The sequence below is a fragment of the Miniopterus schreibersii genome, assembly GCF_964146895.1.
Source record: "Miniopterus schreibersii genome assembly, chromosome: 10".
In the NCBI taxonomy this organism is placed as follows: Eukaryota; Metazoa; Chordata; class Mammalia; order Chiroptera; family Miniopteridae; genus Miniopterus; species Miniopterus schreibersii.
The window spans coordinates 25844528-25866410 of NC_138110.1; the positions used below are offsets into that span (position 1 = coordinate 25844528).

At 35.8% G+C, this 21883-nt stretch overlaps 1 protein-coding gene across 1 annotated transcript in view; it reads right to left on the reverse strand.

Annotated features, from left to right (window-relative positions):
• The window catches only part of PIK3C3 (phosphatidylinositol 3-kinase catalytic subunit type 3), a 109585-nt gene that overhangs the window by 11896 nt on the left and 75806 nt on the right, over nucleotides 1-21883 (reverse strand). Inside the window, exons 19-22 of the mRNA XM_081149698.1 lie at nucleotides 21424-21488; nucleotides 18492-18576; nucleotides 14933-15007; nucleotides 4973-5141 (exon numbers count right to left, since the gene is read on the reverse strand). Of these exons, the coding sequence (XP_081005824.1) occupies nucleotides 4973-5141; nucleotides 14933-15007; nucleotides 18492-18576; nucleotides 21424-21488 (394 nt within the window). The remainder of the gene's footprint in view (nucleotides 1-4972; nucleotides 5142-14932; nucleotides 15008-18491; nucleotides 18577-21423; nucleotides 21489-21883) is intronic.

Genomic DNA, 21883 nt, shown 5'->3' on the forward strand with positions numbered 1-21883 from the left:
GCTAAATGAATGAGAAAATAGCTGGTACTCTGCTGTACTACAAATGGGCAAGATGTTTAAATGGTGTCATCTCTGGATTACATTGACCTGGCAGGAACTAATGGTTTATCCCCACCAATCCTCAGACTTTTCATCTTATTCCAAGTGTTCCTTTCCAAAGGAGGAGCCTGGGGGGAGGGGGGGGAGGGCGCAAATGAGTACACACAGGGTACGGTCCACCTCCTGCTGTCCCAGAACACTCTCCTTGAACAGTCATGCTCTCAGCAGTCCCTTAGCACTATAGGGACAAAAGGAGATTTTAAAACCAATGGTAAAGTCACCATGACTGCTGGGTTTTCTTCGGTAACATACAGCTGTTATACTGTACACAGGAAATGGGAAGACAGACCTTTCTGATTAGAGTTTCAGTTTCAGCAGGTGAGATTATAGGACTGGGTAAAAAATGCCTAAAAGTTTGGAGGGAGAGACAGTAAGTGTGATAACATTTTGGGCCCATAAAATTCAATGGGGAAAGGAGAAAAGTGAGAATATGTGGTAGATTATATGTGGTGCAGGGTGATGAGACTGGAAATATCAATGAGGTTGAAGACTTGTAGGAATGAGGACACATCCAAAAAGAGCTGCAAGGACAGCTGGTGTTGGTTAGAGGGTAGAAAGCTTGAGATCAGGATCTTAGGAGGGGCAAATTAACTAGTGCCGAAGGAGGGAGTGGCCAAGGCTGGGTCTAAATGAGGACGAGACCCTAAGAAGGCAGGTCATGGCTGGGCCATTCACTTGGATGCTGAAGTCACAGCAAAAGACGACAATGTTATGAAGAAGACGACAATGAAAGTTTACAATGAATGACGGTGTGATCTCATGGTGTATGCATGTCTATGCTTTTCTTCTGTAAGAAAAAAGAAAAGAAATGGCAAGGAAAGAAACAGTTTCGAAGTGGCATAAGGAGCAAGAAGGGCACGGAGCCCTTCTCTAAGCTCTGTGGTCTGTAGGATATGGAAATAAAGAAAAAGGTCCACCTGAGAGAGCTGCAAGGACCAAAGTGTCTGAAGAGTACAGCCAGCTGCTACATGTTATGAAAAACAGATGCTCTGTCAGTGAGCCCCAATGACTCAGTCTGCGTGTTGATTATATACATTTCCTCCCTATCTTGCCACAGCAGAACCTCAGGAGTCTGCCAGCCCAACACAGGGGAACACAAGGCTTGTTTCTGTTTATTATCCTCTTCAAGGATATTTTTCCATTGCTTTCAGAGTGGGAGGGAGGGAGGGAGAGAAACATCGATGTGAGAGAGACGTACTGAATGGTTGCCTCCCGCATGTGCTCCAAGGGGGGCCAAGGATCAAGCCTGCAACCAAGGCACATGCCCTTGGTCATAATCGAACTTGGGACCCTTCAGTCCACAGGCTGACGCTCTAACCACTGAGCCAAACCGGCAGGGCACAAGGCTCAATTTTGAAAAGGATATTTCAGAGGTTCTCAAACCTGGTTGCTCATTAGATGCACCTGGGGAACTTCTTGAAACTATCAGTGCCTGGGCCCAATCCCAGACCAATTAAATCTGATGGGGTCCAGAATGACTCCCCTCCCCTAACGCCCATGGAGCTCCCCACGTGATTCTAACGGGCAGCCAGGGTCTATGTGAAAACGCCTGCCTTTACATAAACATAATGCGTTCCTTTTTTAAAGGCAAATATTAATGTGTTCTGGATTATACATTGGTTTAAATTTAACCACACAAGCGTCTATTATTATAGCAAAGGGGAAGCGAATGTAAATAAACAAAAGAGAATATTCTGTAAGAACCTTAAACATCCAATCACTCTGTGGATAGTATGTCACTACCTTGACTAAATGCTTTACATGTTGCCACTGACCTGCATTTTCCATTTAAGACAGAACAAAGTGACCCAAAACATAAAGTATATATTACAGTAGTCATTCAATATCCTACCCCCCAAAACCAGACTTAAAGGTTATTATGAATCTGTAAAACTATTATCAAAATATATATAAGATTAAGTTTAAAAAAAATGATAGAATTAGGAAAGTGTACAAAATCAAGTCTGTAAGATGTAAGGATGGATGTGACATATTTAATTTTTTTAAAGGACTGGGTTGAGTAGTGTTCAAGGAAAATGCACCCTTTCTTTCACCCACGTTTATGCCAGCACCATGCTACTCGTTACACAAAGATAGTCTACGTTTTTCAGGAAAAAGATGGTCTACATTTTTCAATACTAAAAACAGAAATACATTTAAGTACATCAAGTGAGATTTTTAGTGTTTCAGAGGTCTATTTCCTATACAATCTATCCATTTTGCATGCAACAATTATCAAAGTAGAATCATACAAAAAAGATTTTTTAAATAAATGTACTGTTTCAAGGAGGGTAAACATGATGAAAGGAGATGAAAGGAAACGCGATCAATAAATTCACTACTATTTGGTAACTAGGAAAACATCCTTAGGACAATGTAAGAACTCTCCTTGATACAGTTAAATGTATTCCTAATTTCAGTATTCTCACTGAAAAGTTTAGGCCATCTTTGTATCTTCAGTGTCTAGCATAAACATGGGTTAAGAGAATGAGTTGTTTCCCATGAACACTTATGATTTAAAATATTTTAGCATTACTACTGTTTCCACGGGAGAATATTCAAAATAAATTGACTAATTACTGGTATAATATGTATTGATAAATAATATATTTATAAGAGACAATAAAATGTTATATGAAAATCACACCATAAAATGTGTTCTGTCATCTGCACAACTGTAACCACTTAAAACGTAGTTCAAATGAAACTGCTGTTTATGTGGTCCACTCTTATTCAATGGTTTCCCGTTGCAGAAATTAATCAGCAATCAACAAACACCATAAAAAGGAGATGGTTGGTCTTACCTACAAACCCTAATAACAAACATTCAAATAACTTGAGCTCCAAACTTTTGACTACCACCTTATGCCCTACAGTGAATTTTTACTAAATGAACCATCTAAAACACACCATTAAAAAATAAATGTTGATCTAAATATCAGGGTCCAGCTAGTCTTTACTGAACTACACTAGCATTTTTTTTTTTTTTTTAATATATCTTTCTTGATTACAGAGAGAGGAAGGGAGAGGGAGAGAGAGATAGAAACATCAACGATGAGAGAGTCATCATTGATTGACCGCCTCCTGAAGCTCCTGACTGGGGATCGAGCCGGCAACCCGGGCACGTGCCCTGATGGGAAATTGAACAGCGATCTCCTGGACCCTAGGTGGATCAATTGCTGAGCCAACCCGGCCAGGCTACACTAGCATTTTTTAAAATGAAAATTAAAACAATTTTCATGAAGTCTTAACATAAAATTATTTAATCTCTTTGTGTTTTTCATAATAGTGAGAAAAGTTAGCTTTGTCTCCACATTAATAACCTGCCTCTTTTTTCTCATCCTACTGAACTGCTATTAATCCATCACCAGCGACAGTTTTTAAAGCACGTTGCTTTCCTTCTGCTCTTAGTACGACAGGGGACCTTTGCCATTTCTCTAGTTATCATCTCATGATATGTCACCTGCCTCCTCACTGAGATTGCCATGGTTCCATCTAGTTTTCTGTAGGCTCTGACTATTTAAACACTCCAGATATTAAAGTGGCAATCTCATCTTTCTGAAAGTGCTTCTGCAAATCAAAAGAACATTGATCTTCTCATTATTTCCTTAGCACTTCTGGAAAGGAAGATTGAGCCACTCTGCAACCCAAAGGAGAAGTAACGTGGCTATTTGTAAAATGCACGTTCGAGTTCCTGGCCTGTGGTAGAGACTAAGTTAACAATGAAGGCCTACTGAGTCAATGCAAAGACTAAAACTGACTAATATAGGATGGTAGTCATTCTGCTGCAACCAGCAGCATCAACATTACCTGGAAACACAGCCTCACCCCAGATGTGAAGCACACATTTTGGGGGTTCTCATACAAATACTGAAGGTTCTCATTCAATAAAAATACACTGTCTAGGCTCTAACCACTATATGATATTAGTAAAAGAGAAGACAGAGCCCACATTCACAGGCAACCCACTGTCACGGGTTATATCCTCACCTGGAAGACTATGTAGTATGTCCCCTAAGCTGGGATTTTCAGCTGGACTAAGAATATTTATTTAGGTTGAACACAGAGTTAGAGTCAACTGATCTTGTCATTTCTGACCAATCATCAGAGCCATGACCTGAATTTAACAAACATGATTTTGTTTTGTTTTTACTTATGATATATGATGTTCAGTCCTAAGTAAACTAGATGAAGGAAGCAGAGAAATAGTAGGATTGGAGAAAAAACAAGGGATAGTGAAAAATCAACATTTTTTAAAAGCCAAATGACTGATAAGGTGTTGGACAAAGTCATATGAACATTTATTCTTCGTTCATTTAACAAACTTCTGAATGCTCCTGAAAAGAAAACAGAACTAAAGCTGATAAAGGTGCTGAACAATAAAAATGATTGTATTACTATCACCCTAAATAAGATAAATCCTTCACTGATAAAGAAGTAGGAAGTCAGCTAGGGAGGAGAGTAATCCAACATTGTGATTACAATCCTTTGAGGCTGACCTCTGGGCGAGCTGAATGATAGGCAGCATCCTAACCCTTTTCTATCCCAGCACTGTCAAAACACAGAATATATTTTATTAAAATGATTTCAACCCACTGATTTCAAAGCCTCTGTGTTTGCATAATCGCGTGTAATGCCAGTCTCCTGTGTGGTGGGATTTAGTAATCAGATAATTAGTGGAAAACAGGAAATTCTTTTTCCCTTTAATATCAGGCTTTTTATCAAATTAGACATCAAATGTACATTAAGACATACTCCTGCCTGTGTCATTCTAAAAAAGAGTGAGGCTAAAGAACACACACATCTGAACAACTGTTTCTTCATCTATGAAATGAATTTACCAAAATTATCTATGTCGAGCAGATCAACGTACCTTCGAAGGTGGAGGAAGGCGGTGTAGCACTGCTTACGGAACTCTTGGTACTGCTCGCTCTGTGTGCCTCCCATTCCTTCTACCATTTCTTTATTCAGCTTCATCGGAGGAGGAAGAGGCTTTGGATCCCGACCCAAGATATATCCAAAGTCTATGTGGAAGAGTTTGCCTAGGTGTTGATAAGAAACTCATTTGTTTCCTCAGTTATCTTAAGAAACAGGGAAGGGGATATGTCATACAATTGGTCAAGCAGTGTCTCTTCATAGAGAATACTCATTCATGGTGAAGTCCATTAAATTGCCGACCCTCTAATCCCAGGCTTGGGAGTAGCCTTCAGAGCATATTTTAGTTTGTTTCAACTCACATTCATTCGGATAAAATTATGCTTAAAATCATCCCACAGTAATATTAAAAACTTAAATCCTACTTTTAATTCTCCACAAAGTTGGCAATGCCTGAGCAAATTCTTTTAAGGTATTAGCATAAATAAATAAGTTTCTTGTTGCAAATTTCTCATGCTAAAGTTTAAGTGAACTACCCTTCATAGAGCAGACAATCATTTATTTGAAGTATTCCTAGGACGAAGCCTTCCTACAATTCATCAAAATCCCCACCACTCCCTGCCAAAAAATCCCTTAAATTTCACATTATATTATTAGCTTCATCTGAACCATTTCCAACTCATCGGTGCCACTCATTAACTGCAGACTAAGAAACCAAGCACAGTATTCGTATCTGCCAAGAGCTGAATACAGCTGCACTGCCCACGAAGACAAACCCTGGAGCTGTCATCTAAACTCACGGCCAGAGACCTAAGAATGCGGTCCTCACCCTGACTCAGGTGGCTGGGTGCCGTACTGTGCACCAAAAGGTTGCCCGTTTGATCCCGGTCAGGGCACATGCCCGGGTTTCGGGCTTGATCCCTGGTAAGGGGTGTGCAGGAGGCAGCCCATCAATGTTTCATTCTCACATGGATGTTTCGTTCTCTCCCTTTCTAAAAACCAATTTTAAAAATCTTTTTTAAAAAATGTGACTGTTCACTTTACAGAATGACTTACCATAGAATTCATAAAGCATCTTGTGATTTATAAGAAGGTATAAAATAGGCATACACCTATTTCTTTTAAAACACTTCGGCTAAGTGTATATTAAAATTATTTATCTTTCTTCTCCACACTAAACTGTTAAAGAACCATTAAGAATCTTATATTCAAAAATCTTGTCTTACTGCCTGACCAGGGAGGCCCAGTTGGTTGAACATCTCCCATGCACCAAGAGTCCCTGGTTCACTTCTTCATCAGGGCACATGCTGGGGTTGAGGCTCTGTCCCCAGTAGGGGGCACGCAGGAGGCAGCCAATGGATGTTTCTCTCCCTTCCTCTCTCTAGAGTATTTTTTAAAATCTTGTTTTATTTATTTTTGTTACAGTTCTGAAACCTGGGTTAACACCTAGCATACAGGAGCATTCAATGTGGCTATTTTGCATTTATTTAACCATTGACATCTCAATTTCACATTTACGGCTTAGACAACTTCTAATAACATTGTTGATATGAAACGTTTTCTTCTAGAAATCTGAAAGTTCTTATAATAAGTTGTTTTCTTTTAAAATTGTCTTCATTTCCATGAAGATCTATAATAAAAATAATAAAGGCCAGCCATGGACGCGTGGCTCAGTTGGTTGGAGCATCGTCCCGGACACCGAAAGGTTGTGGGTTCAACTCTTGCTCCGTGCACATACCTACTAGGTTTTGGGTTCAAGCCCCGCTCAGGGTGTGTACGGGAGGCAACTGACTGATATTTCTCCCCTCCCTCTTCTTCTTTCTCTAAAATCAATAGAAACATTTCTTCGGGTGAGGATTTAGTAATAATAATAATAATAAAAGAGGTCAAATCTGGATCAGCAGGATGCTACCTTACTACTAGTACTGGTGTGTTATTTTGGTGTTTTTGACTGAGTTAGTATCCAACAGCAAGGCAACTTAAACTGTTGCAGGCTATTACTAACAGAAGCAGAATGTTTTACCTTGAAATTACATGACAGCATCCTGAACTGGAGGTTATGAAGTAGTTCAAGAGAAAAGCTGTATAAGAATATTCACATGGGATATGATATTAACAGCACTGAACTCAAACTCACTCTATATTATCTGTACCATCTCACACTGCAAGTGACAATTTAAATATTACTTCTCTCATATTAACGTTAGATTAAATTTTGCAAGTATGTAACATGATTTAATTTATAAATGTTTTTATTTTAGTTATGTAAGAGTAAATGTACAAGAAGTTAATACTAGGTTTTATGTAGTACATGTTTAAGATTATAAAACACAGTATGTCAACACAGGGGGTTTAATTTCTATTTAAAACAGTTTTGTGTATTACTCATAATTGAAAACCACCCTTTCAGAATCCCAAAATAGGCTCCAGGGGTCTCTAAACACAATGAAATCAATTTTTTAGAAAATCCCGAGAGTTCACCAAATTCCCAAGTGAAATCTATGATTCCAAAAAGATTTAAAAAACTAGTTTTAGAATAAGATCTGGTCATTGTAGTACTCACTGGGAAAGCATCATCTCCTAATCTCTCTCTCTTTTTAACTTTATTTTTTTGTTGAGATTATTACAGATGTCCCCGCCCCCTTTGCCCACCTCTACCCAGCCCCTGCCTGTCCTTCCCTCTGGCCATCACCACACTGTGGTCTGTGTGTCTGTGGGCTATGCATGTATGTTCTTTGACTAATCCCTTCACCTGCTTTCATCCAGCCCCTCTCCCCACTCCCCTCTGATGGCTGTGAGTCTATTCCACGTGTCCATGCCTCTGTTACTATTTTGCAACAGCATGCAGAAAACTGGAGAGTATTATGCTAAGTGAAATAAGCCAATCAGAGAAAGACAAATGCCATAAGACCTCACTTACATGTGGAATCTAATAAACAAAATAAACTTCGAACAAAATAGAAACAGAGACATCTCCTAATCTGTTAAGGTTCAACGGAATATGCTATCATTAAATTTTCTAAGATTTGGTGAAAAGTCCATGATCAATTTCTGTTAATGATTTCACTGCCTTCAACTAAATACAGGGTGGGAAAAAAGTAGGTTTACAGTTGTTCCTATGGAAAATAATACAATAATTAATAAATAATACAAGAATAAACTGTTTCACGTACTCACAAGTGTGAGCCTACTTTTGCCTGAGCCAGCCTGTATGTATCCTCTGTCCAGCTAAGCTGAGCACTTTATTTTGTGCTTTATTCTCATTCTGGGGTCCCCATTTATTTTCTGCCTTGTTAGACAAACACCATCCTCCCCTCATTATTGTAAGTACGGGTAAACCTTCCTTGGTTTTATTTAATTATTTAAGTAATGTTGCTTTGCTATGAATGTGATTCTTAATGGTACTCATCATGTGAGCAGATAACCTATCTGACCAATCTTTGATTCAAAATTGCCACCATTAATGAATCACAACATCCTAGCATCAAATGCTATCAGCCATCACCCACAGTTTATTTAATGGGCTCCATGCTTTTAATAGGACATTCAGCCCTACTTTTCATTTCCTTACAGGCATTAGTGGAATTCCAATGTCACTATGCATCGCAGCTTTCAAATGAAGAGTGTATTTCTATTCTTCTTATAAGAAAACTCTCAAAGAACAGGATTGCTGCTTAATTATAAGGCATAAAAGATTCAGTATCTAACAATGAAACCATTATTATGCTTTGCAAGTTCACAGAGTCATGTATTTTGAAAAGAGGCTATTAATGTTTCAAGAAAATGTATCCTCTTACATAGCAAACGGAACTGCTCTTTGAAAGTTAATACCTGTAGATGAAACTTGTAAGGATTTTAAAAATGCACTTCATAAAATTAAAAGTTTAATTAAGAAATTCAGGAAGTGTGGTCTTATTCAAATCTATTACCTTAAATAGTCAAGAGGTAAAGTGTATACATAAAACAAACTGAATGTTGACAGTAATTATCTTGTCCCTGACCTATAATACAAAGGGGTAAGAGGAGTTAATTAAACTTTCCTGTTACTGGCATAAGTAACAAGAACTCATTTCTAAAATTGTAGCCCAAGACATTTGTAGACTTATAGATATAACAGAAATTAATAGTATTTAACAGAGTTTCTTAAATTTCCACTTTGTCTAATAATTAAATGTGACCAATGTCAAATGTTATTTATTTTCCACACCACTGCTTAATCTCCTTCTACCTCTCTTCTTCTATTCCCTATAATCCAACCCTATTTCTTTTTAAATCCCACAAACTTGAATGCTTTAAAACATATTAAAATTTAACCTCCCCTCAAATTATTCATTGCAAAACAAACAGTGTCTACCCAGCATTAAGAAATACATCACCTGATTAGAAAACTTACCAAAAAAAATTTAATATCGGAATCTACAATTTTACTTCAGTGACTGACTTTGGCTTTGCCATATAAAGAGCGATCCAAAGGAAGGTAGAGTGACTTCCCTCCACAATCTGACCTCAAAGTAATCTACCCAGCCTAGGGGTGTGCTGGTTGCAAAGGCAGTGTTTGTTTCAGTTTCTGGGATTTGACTAGAGTATGTGCTTTTCTCCACTTGCATCACATACACACCCAAGACCTTTTTCATTACCCAACCTAAGTTACTTTCTCCATGAAGTAACGCTAGCTCCTTAGGCACACAGAGTGTACTACCTTATCATTTTTTACTTCTTATGAGAAGAAACAATGTCCTTCTAAAACAAACTTCTTTTTAAAAAGCACACTTACAACAACCATTTTCTTTATGAAAAGGTTTCAGTAAACATGAGGAGACTTCTCGATACTGAATATTCAAGAAACTTTCAAAAGATAAATTTTAAATAATGTATAAAAAGAAAACTATTCACCCGAAGACAAGTCCTTCTCATTATTTAAACAACTAAAGTACTGACCAAAGACTGAAAAAGTAATTATGGATAAAAGGTGAAGGTCTTATGTGTCTGGATCCTTTTCGTATACTTTAAGGAAAATCGAATTGGTAGATAACAGTACATCCAGAGTCTACAACAACAAAAGTGTAGACAGAAAAGAGGTTTTCCTGGAAACCCTAAGAATGGATAAAAATGACACAGAAACACCTGGTCCACTTATTCTAAAAGTACGCACTGGGTGCTTACTAAATACACAAGTTTTTATATCCCTTTCTCTCATTTCCCAGAAAATAAACATGTACATTAAGAAAGTAAGTCTGTAGTTTTAGAATCTGGAGCATATTTAATCTACCTAACTGAGTAACTTAAATACAGATAGCTGAGGATGCACCACCATTTGAATTGTAACTAAGTTCTTTCCATGTAAGATTTTGAACGTTATAAACAACTGCATTATGTCTTGAGGAAAAAAATAAAATAAAAATATAGTATATTTTTAAAATATCAAGCTTTAACTTAAAACACAGAAAGGACAACATCAAATCAATGATCAAACTGACTGCGTCTCTTTTATAACCTTTCCTATACTACTAAAATAAAGAGCTACTCAGAGAATTTAGAAGGTGGTAACTTTAAAAAGTTTGGGTTTTAGAGTGGGGGGAAAAAGAATTTTTGAAAAAATTATTCTCTTATCTCTAAAATTGTCATTCCAAATATCAGCTATGTAAGTCAAAAATGGAAAGCATTCTTACTTCCTAATGGTAAAGCAAACAAGCAAACAAAACCCAAGAGCTAACCAGCCCCCAAGAATTGTTTACTATGTGCTCAGTACCACAGAAAATTCTATTATGTATCTAATTCAACTTTCACAACACCACCAGGAGAGGGGTTCTATTACTATTTACACATTCAGAAGAAAAGATTGAGTCACAGATATATTAGATAACTTACCCAATGGTGGAGGGGCAATTTAAACCCAAAGAATTTGACTCTGAGCCTGACACATTAACTTATGCAATGCAAGAATGTTCCTAAGAATTAAAAAAGGAAGTGAATCTATTTCATATAAAAGAATGATAAAGATCAGGATAGGAAATATATTTAAACATTTCTACAATTAGGATATAATAAAAATGATTGTTTTTCTTTCAGTTTTCTGATAGAGGCTCAAAGGGTATTATTACTCTGAAGTGCCAAGACAGACAAAAAAGCCACCATTCCTCTCACTCTACAAATGTGTAAATCCAGATTAGAAGGGCCACCCTTAGAACCTACAACTAACTTGCCTGATACTATACACATTTATTTCCTTGTTCTCACATGTGAATGTTTTTCAGTTATTTAGATATTAATTTTATATGTTAATTCTATTATAAAGTCTGTATACCATAAACAATGAACAAGTTTTTCCAGTTACAGTGGTACTTTTTCTCTCCCTCAAATTCTCAAAAAATGAAAATAAATCTTTCTCCAAAGTTAGGATAAATCCAAATCATGTTTCATTTGAGTCCTGCTACAAATGAATACTCTGAATAAACTTAAAACTTCCTCAAGGACACTCTGAAAAAAGTCCATTTTGTTTCAATCCCATATCACAGCTTAACTTTTAAAATTTCTTGCTCAAATAATGCTATATTAATGCATTAATAAGTGAAACTTGATTCACTCCAAATCTGCTTCAATAAAACGACGTTACAGTTGACCACATGACAATACACTGACAAAGGAACTGAGAGCTTTACATTTATCGTGGATACACAGCGCCCTCTGCTGCACAAGATGAAGAAATGTCAACCAAGCTAAAAGCATCCAAAACAAACCAAAAAAAAGCATGAGTTTCTTGGAAATCAATAACTGACATTATTTTACAGTTTGTTTCAAATTACCATTATATAGATTTTTAAATTCTCTATATGTAGTGATGCACTTTCCTCCACACACCCCTACACTTCACTTCTTAGTCTGACCCTTTTAGGTCCTCATCTATACTTACAGGATACAACAATGCATTGGAAGGAAGTCCCCCAAAAACCCCAGTGAAATGAAATCTGGGTATCTCCTTTCTCTCTACACCTCTCATACCAGAGAACTGGACATAGATGAATCAGTGGGACTCTGATTAAAATTCCAAACCAAAGGAGAGTCATAGCTTTTAAGGCTGTCCAAATTGGCAAATGAGAAGAACAGAAAGGTGTTTTTGAAAATGGGAGAAATCTGACTTTTCATTTAAAAATGCTCCATTAACACTAAGAGACTGTACAGTTACACAAGAAATTTTAAAGTTCAAAATATTTAATATTACAGTCTGTATTGAAAGTATAATGGATCCAAAATATACAATGGAAGATGTTCATGATATTCAAGGCATTTTTAACTACCAGCACTGAAATGTATTTCCTGCAATAAACCACATTTAAAATGCACCTTGAATATATAAAAGTTGTCTAAACTATACAAAGTCTATTTATAACACATATGTAATTAATTTAACTTGAAATTGCTTTGAAGTATATGGACTATTAGTAAAAGATGACTAGAGACACAAATACAGTATTTTAAGATAAGTTATAAATTTTTAAAAGTTGAAGAACACATTATACTTCCATTTGCCTCATAATCAGACTTTCCTTATTTAATCTCATTTAATTCAAGTTGAAACTGAAAAGATTTACCCTGGTGAGGAAGACTTACACCTGGATGAAACAATTAAAAAGTAGTTAAGAAAAAAATAACTCAAAAAAAGTTCTGTTTAAAAAAAAAAAAAAAGAAGAATGTAATGTGCCTCTTACCTAGCACATTTTAAGGAAAGTTATGTTTTTAAAGGCAAATTTGAAGCACCCTCTAGTGGAAAACTAGTAACAAAAAGTTAAAACTTCAGTTTCTGAAACTTTATAAATCAATTGCCATAAAACAAGTAACTAAGAACTGGGCCAAAAAAGTAGATTAGGTACTCCTCTTTCCAAATCTTACTCTTAAAATATCCAAAGAGACAGGAAGACAGACAGACAGACAGACACACACACACACACACACGGCAGAGCAGTTCTTAAAGTCCAGGAGAGATAGTCTATTATTTATTAATTTAAAAAAATATATATCTGTAAATATAATATCATAGATATATGTTACTCTATACATTACAGATTCTGTTGTGGTTATAAAATAATTATAGAAACACATGGAATCATTTTGGTAGCTTGATACATGTGGTTAAAAGATTCAGCCAAAAAAGAGAACACCACAGGAAAACTTCTTCAAAATTACAACTCTCCCCAAACACACTGTAGCATTTTATAAATAGCCTTTGCTAAACTAGCAAACTAGGTGAGAACCTCCAGGGCAATGTGGTTATATTCCTTTGGTCTTGATTAAAGCGATTGCCTGGCTTTGGCATAGACATGTTTCCCGCAAGCAAATTCTACCACAGATGATTTTTACATTAGTGATTTAAAACTGAGTACATGAAATGCCAGATTATGTAAATTAACAGGGTTTCCATTAATAATTAGACAACATACTATGCAATATGTAAATTCTTAGTATCACAATTTGGAGAAATACTAACAAAACAGAAAATGTCCTTAACTGAGAGACCATTTTAAAAAATAACTTAGAATCTATTTTCTGAGGAAGATTGAAAACGCTTGAATTATTTAGCCTAGGGAAGACAAGGCTCCATGGAAGAGCAGATGACTGAACACTGGTTTACTGACACTTTAGGTATAGTTCCAGGCTCTGAGGCATGGTGGCAAGCTGGACGAACAAGGTCCCTGCTCTCATGCAACCTGCGTGTTGAATGGGAGATAAGAAATCAACAAGCTCCATTAGGGTCAGGATTTCTGTGTTCTATGCACATTGGTATTCCTAGCACCTACAATAATACCTGGCACATAGCAGGTGCTCAATAAATGATGATTGAATTATATATTTTTTAAAAACTTCAGTTAGTGATGAGTAGTATAAAGAAAACAAAACAGCATAATCAATAGAGAGTAATGGGGAAGGGTGGAATGGCAGGCATGTTATTTCAGATTACAGAATTAGAAAAGACTCCTCCTCTTAAGCAAATGCCACTAGAACTTGGACTTAATAACCAACATCAGACTTGCAAAGATCTGAAAGAAGAGCTTTCCAGGAAGAGGAAACAAGGGCACTGGCCTGAGGCAGGAGTGGTCTGACATTTAAACATTCAGGCTGGTCAGTGTGGGCAAGTCACAGCAGCCATAGTCAAGAGGCAGATTTTATTCAAATCGTTTGGGCAAAAGATGTTGGTTTCAAATGGGGTCAAAGCAGTGGAAATAAAGAGTGTGTGTAACTTCTTGATCTATTTTGGAGGTGAGGAGTAGACAGGATTTGCTGATAGGCTAAATATGTGAGATGAGGCCACGAGTAGTATTAAAACTGTCTCCTAAGTTTAGTCCTTAAACAGCTGGGTGGATAAGGCTACTCACTGGGATGTTGGAAAGGGTGGTGAAGAGCAGTTGCAGACAGGTAGTGCAGGGAGGGGGCAACTTTTACAACCAGCCATATAATCAGGAGTTCGAATAAGTGGTTGTATGTTTTGGTTTGAAGCTAATAAAGCAGACTGAGGTAAAGAGCTGTAAGTTTGTAAGTTGTTTCCAGAGATTAGGTTTAAAGCCATGGGACCAAAGAGTTACTAGGAAGAGGGGGGCATGGAAAAGCAAAGAATTAAAGATAGAGGTTAAAGTGAGTTAAGTTTGATGAGAGTTTAATAAGAGAAAGAACATTCTAACCAGAGTTGTACAGAAAGAGATTAGACTACTTGCATTCATCCAAAGGAGGCATTTCAAGAAGCAAGGACTAGATGACCAGCTGGAGGGTTATTAGTAAAGAGATTCCTATAAGGGATGGGGGTTTCCCCTAGATGGCCTTCCAAGGTACCATTTAAAGGGACTTTTAAGACTCTATGATTTACCTTCACTTATACATATTATTTTGTTACTAAGTAGATTCCAAGGTAAATACACACACAAACACTGGCATATAAAACGTTTATGTACTAGTAGCCATTATATGTTACCTGTTTTTGTCAGTAAGAGGTTATCCAAGTGCCTGTCTCCAACTCCAAGTATATATGTAATCACACAATATCCAGCTGCAATAACAGTTAAAAAAACACACAAAACTGTGAAAAACACAGGCAAACCAGGTTATACGGAGCACTGAATATAAAAGCAATGTGTGCTACTTTAATTTTAATTTACTCACTACTAATTTTGATTTCTCAACTAAATTCTCAAATTAAATTTATAAGCTTTGACTCTATGAAGAGTTTATTATTTGAAACTCAAAAGAAATTACTATTTGCAACAGAAAAAAACATGTAGAATTTTGTGAAATTATAAAAGCTACTTGTATCAAAAGTGAAATCAGGTTTCAGGTCTACCACTTCTCCTTTCAAACTGGACACGTGTTAAAGATGATGGTGAAAAAGAACATCTACAGAAATGCACATAATGAAGTCAGTCATCCCACAGCCGTGCTGTCTACAAGGAAACGAAGTAAATGCAGGATTTAAAAAAAAACACTTTAGGAAAACAATCTAGAAGTGCCAGCAGATAGAAATTAAAAAAATTCACTTAAGTGGTAAAGACATTTATGAAATTGACACCATAATCTTCTAAAGCATTAAGAAAAATTACATGACCAGGGCCAGGGGCAGTCACTGGCTCTACTTTTTCTCCTTTATCTTTCTCTTCTAAAGAGTGTGGAAACTTGGCATATGTTGAAAATGCTCAAACAAAATCTGAAGCATATTTCTTCCTCTCCCTTTCTCTCATTAGTAACCTGACGACAAATATAACTTGCAAAAATACATATTATTGTAACAGTATTTACAAAAATGTTTATTTCAGCCAATATGAAGAAAAACAATTAGACCACCTGTTAATGATCAGATCAACCCTGTCCACATTCAGTAAACACTGAAGTTCATTTGACTCAGGTTCTGAAGGCCGTATCCAAAGTCCAGAGGTGATTTAATTAATGGTTTGATCACAATATTAATCTTTAATTATTAAGTAATAATCACAGTTACAATTCATTGAAGCCTAGCCTCTTAGCAAAGTACTTTACTTTCATCATCTTTAACCCATCCTTCAAATGTAAAACCTCATGCTCCAAGGGTTAACGAGATTGTCCAAGGACAATGGGCTGGAATTTGAATTTAAGTTTGACTCAGAAGTCCTTGCTTATACCATTTTTGCACTGTTTAATTTCCTCCTTCCCAAAGTGGCTATTTTGATTGGTGCACTACTCAACAACAAATTTAAGCTGAAGTATATTTATTTAGAATAAATAACCATATTCTAAGTATAGGTAAAGATATATATTATCTATTTAAAAATATGTCCGTATCTAGAGAATGAACCATATCTAGAGATCACATACCATTATTCAACAAATGCTTCTAACTGTATCACTAATCTACTAACAATTTTTACTTAACTGTAACAAATCAGTGATTCTCATGATATAGTCTGTAGTATGCCAGGGATTAACACTTCGCCTATGTAATATTCTATCTACGTTTCTTCCTTAAAACAAAACCAAGCAAAGACTTATGGGGAAGACTGTGCCTAGGTAAAAGACTACATTTCCCAGACTCATTTGCATGTATCTGTAACATATTGTTCTGCTAATTTTACTAAATGAGCAGTTTTCAAATATTTGTAGGTTGTATATATGTGTATATATTTCAAATAGAAAAAGTATTTATTAAATAGACTTATGATATGAAAAAGTTTACAGCTACTATCTGAAAGTCAAGTAAAAAGGGTAGAAGATAATTGGGGCATGCAAAATATCTCATTTAATAAGGTACTGAGAGCAAGGTGTGGTGAATTAAAGATGGCAGCACATTTCTTAACATTCCTTTCATTCAAGGTGGAAACTATATTCCTTCCCCCAAAGTACCAGCTTGTCAGTCCAGCCTTCAGAAACCAACACTTTCTGCCTTCTGTCTTCTAGAACACTTCCTCCTGGAATCCGGCTCTGAGAAGCCCAAGCCTCAGAAAGGCCATGCACAGGTGATTCGATTGACAAGCCTAGCCGAAAAACAATATATACTACCTGTCTTGTGAGGGATCTATCACCTAGCCAAGTCCACAGATGACACATAATTTTTTCAGATCATAGAAAACAGAGAAGGTCTGAGAAAAGTGAGAAGGAAGAAAAAAGGGGGAAGGAAGGAAAGCAGGAAGCAGGGAGAGGACAGAGAGATACAGAAGGAGAGAGCAAGGGGGAGTGAGAGGAGAACACTTTTATTCTTAATATTTCAATCAGCGTTTCTTAGTCTTTAAATCTAACTACCGTGTATGTAATCATTTTCATGGGAAACATGGTCACATGTAACACATTATGTTCCGTTTGTGAAAATAAGAATTAAAAACAAAGGATTCTAATGGACACACACATTTTATTTCAGTGTTTGCAAGTTTCCTAGGAATATATCATATTTCTACTTCTCAGCTAAAAATGTATCATCAAGTGTCAATTTGGAGATAAGTTATGGGGTTCAAAATAATCTGGAGTACCACTTCACAGGCACAATGCTCAAAGTTAAAAATGTGGTGTATAACAAATCACTTTCTAAACCAAAAAGTGATGTTAAAGTTTAAATATAGTTGTTATATGTCTGGAAAGCCCTGCTCCCCCAGCTTTGATTGCTCAAGTATATGTGGAAATATGGACATAAACAAACATTTATATGAAACAGGAATAACATACCATACAGCATTCAGAGCTCAAATCTAATGTTAACTCCCTTATTAACCCTCCCTTAAAAAAATCTAATTAACAAAACAAAAACAAAAAAACAAACCTCTTTAAGAAAATAAAAAATAATTCTCTAGAATGTAAACTTCATGAGGACAGGAACAAATGGTTAACATATAGGAATTAATCCCATAGCATGCTGCTACTTATTTCCAGGAATGGACCATGAGTACCATTTTAAAATACCATGAGAGGCACCCTCATAACACAACACTGTTATCTTAGCTCTTGGTTTATCGAAGCATACAGATTTCTGACTGAGACTTCTCTGGAAGTCTACTTAATTGCAGTTACTCAAACACAGGGACAATCTAGGGGGAAATTAACAGATTCCAGGAAGAGATCATTTGTAATTATAAAATAGTTACGTGACTGCAAAAGTAGATTCATTAAAGACTAAATCGAATTTATACCTCATTATTACTATTAATCAAAAACATTAATGACTTCTTTTACCAACATTTTATATGTTTTAATCTTCTCACAGTGCATTTTTGTGCCTACCCAAAATCCACATGTTGAGATCCTAATACCCAAAGTGATGGTATTAGAGGTTGGGACCTTTGGGAGATACATAGGTAATGGGGATGGAGCCCTCATGAATGGGATTAGCGCCCTTATAAAAGAGACACCACAAACTCCCTAGCCCCTTCCACCAAGTAACACATTTTATAACAGGAGACCAAAGGGACTGAGACAGTATCTCAACATATTCTAAATGTGTATGAATATGGCAATCTCAGAATAGACTACTATCCTTCATTCAAAAGTATCAATGGAAAGTAATAGTTTGTAAAACTTACCACAGCTTTTAACATAAGTGTCCATAACCTCAGCGCTGATGCCATAGGGCCCATTGTCGCTTGGTGCATATTTTCTAAAAAAGTTCTGAAAAGATGATATTTACAGGTTAACAAATTCAATATAATCCTTAAACACACTAGGCATTTCAGAACTGTAAATAATGAACATAGGTGTCTAATCCAAATTTTAGTCAGTAATTATAAAACCTAGATTTCAGGAAGCATGTTCTTCAGAAATAAGTCTATTGCTATGCTTACAAACTGTTAAGACAAAAGACACACAAACAAAAAAACATATATATGCTGTTACTTCTTCAACCCAAGGAAAATAATTAAATAAAATAAATTACTACTATATCTCCATACTTAACGTATCAGTTTGTTTCATCTTTCTCCTGAAAGTGAACATGAGGGGTTTTTGTCTGTGTTTTTAATTCTCCTGAACATGAACATGAGCCTTTTTTTTTTAAAATTACAGTCAGCCCTTGGTACCCACAGGTTCCACAGTCATGGATTCAACCAGCCACGGACCAAAAATATTCAAGGGAAAAAAGGTTAAGTGTTGCTAACACATACTATGCAGCTAGGCATATTATGGTTACATCTGCACTGAACATGTAACAGAATTTTTCCCTTGTCATTATTCCCTGACCAACACAGTATAACAACTATTTACACTGTATTAAGTATTCAAAATAATCTAGAGATGATTTCAAGTATATGGGACAATGTTATATTAAAATACTATGCCATTTTATGTAAGGGACTTGAGCACCCATGAATTTTGGTATGCTTGGGGTTAGGGCCAACAGCTACTAAACACTGTTACCATTAACAATCTCAATAAAATTAAATCTAAATCTTTAAGTAATTATGATGCAGAGTGCTAAGAATTCTCAAAATTCAGCAGAAATTGATGGGTAGATAAATATAAGAGCGATGCTGACAGAACAAAAGAATCAGAGGAGCACAATAAGTACATTAGTGTCCGAAGAGTCTGAAAACAACAGGGGAAAATAGTGTATTTAACTTTTTTAAAAGGAAAACACAGAGTGTATTTAAAAAAATAAGTCTATCCTATGTTTTCAGCTTTTATGAAAACCCTGTAATTTCAACATTGGATCTATACCTAGAATATGTAAAAAACTACTATAAATCAATAAAGAAAGACAAAGAACCCAGCAGGAGATGAGGAAAGGAAGTGAGCAAGTACTGCACTGAAGACATAAATGGCCTATACATTTATTTTAAAATGTTCAACCTCGTGGGTAATCAGGGAATGCAAACTAAAACCACAATAAAATACAAAAACTTAGAAGTCTGACAATATCAAGATTAGGCAAAGAAATGTAGCAATGAGAAACATAAGAAGTGCAACTATTTTGGTAAAAAAAATTATCTACTAAAGTTGAAGATGCAAATAACCTATCACTCAGCTCAACTATAAACACAGATCAAACGTGAAACCAAGAATCAATACAAAACTGCATTTTACAAAAGTATAACTGCACAAAGCAACACAAGAATCAATAACTTTAGTGAACAATTACTTCAGTTAGAACCTATATTAAAGCTCTGCATATATTTTGTGCAATCTTTAGAAAAATACTAGAGCTAGGTACTATTTGTTTTTACCCAAATTTTGCAGATGCAAAATCTAAGGCTTGAAGATACTGGTATGTTAGGGGGTTCTCAGGCCTCGGATAAGTCTGGTTTGTTAGATGGAGTCACAGGCTCAACATACAGTTGTAGCACAAATAAAGTTTATTATAGCAACAGGCACTCTCTGCCTAGCAACTACCAAAATGTTAAAAGGAAAGATAGTTGTTTGCTATAAATTATATTATTTATACATTATAGGCACAGCAAACCATCCTTATCAGTTACAAAACAGAGAAAATACACTGAAAGGCAAGTTCCCTGATACCAGCCAAGGCTTGACCTTGCAATGAATCAATCAGGCCTTTCTCAAGACAGTAGCTTTGGCCTGCTGCTGCGCTAACTCCTCTGCGCAAAGGGTTAAGCAGTCACTCAATGTTAATGGCTAGAAAGCTGCAGAGCTAAAGTTGAACCCCAGTTTGATGATCTGAGCCTGACTTTTTAACCACTGCGCATAACTGCACCCCAAACATAAGAACAGAAAAACTATTTGCTCTGTCAAGAATTCAGAGCAACGCTTTTCTGCAAATCTAAACCCCATACCAAATTACTGGGACACACTAAACTGAAAAACACAAAAACACACTACAGCAAATGTCCCCTTATCAAGCCCCTGTTGTATTATCTTCCATCTCAGGCATATCAGTTATTCTGTGAGAATTACATACATTTTTCTTACATAGGAAAAAAGAAAAATTATATTTTAAAGGTAACAAAAATAAACCAATAAGATGTAGTAAGAACTAATCATATATTGAAAATGTAAAAAATTTCCAAAGATACACATGGCTTAGTCCTAGGATCTACTTGTCTCTTCTTATGCTAAACAAGAGCAAAGAGGTTGGAAGGGAGAACAGGGGTCTTGAAAAATAATTCTGTAAAACATGTATGAGCAAGAATATTACTATAGCACTATTCTAAACAAAATACTGAAATAATGAAATTGTTCATGCATGGTTAAATTATAATATTTCCACACTTTGAAATATACCCATGAACTTTAAGACATTTTAAATTTGTTCACCAATTAATTACTGATCTCCTATTACGTGCCAAGCATTATTTAAGAATCTGAGCATCTATATGTCCTGACATGAAAGCATTTCCAACTGTTAGCATTGTTTACTTCTAAGGAAATGAAAAAAATACTTGAAGGAAAACGGGTGATGAAAGGAGACTTTCATTTTTAAGTTACAAACTTTTATAAAGATTGAAATTTTTATAACAAGAATATATTCATTGAAATCTATAAATCTTTAAATAGATACTATACCTGAATGCTTCCTTCTGTATCAAGAACTTCAGCAACAGGAACTGATTGGATAAACTGCATGAAGCCTACACAGGAATATAGGCATAGCCTTGAGCAGAGTTATTGGTTAAGCAATAAAGATAAAGGTTCTGCTACAAATAACCTTCACTTGCTAATGTATACACTACATACCTGAATAACTTAAAAAGGTCTGCAAATACTATTTAGGTTTATACTGGCGGTTTTTTCTTGGGAATATGGAAACTTAAAAAAATTAAGCTAATTTAATCTGTATGTTTTTCTAGGCCAATTTTTATTGTCATACATAAGGAACACAAAAATTTAAGAAGGCCAAACAAACTTCTTACATCTGGCATAAAAATTTATTTCTGTATTTTGTAGGTTTTTTTAAATACATATCAATTAAAAATGTCCATTCCACATTTAAAATCACTTTAAGAGCCTGGCCAACATGGCTCAG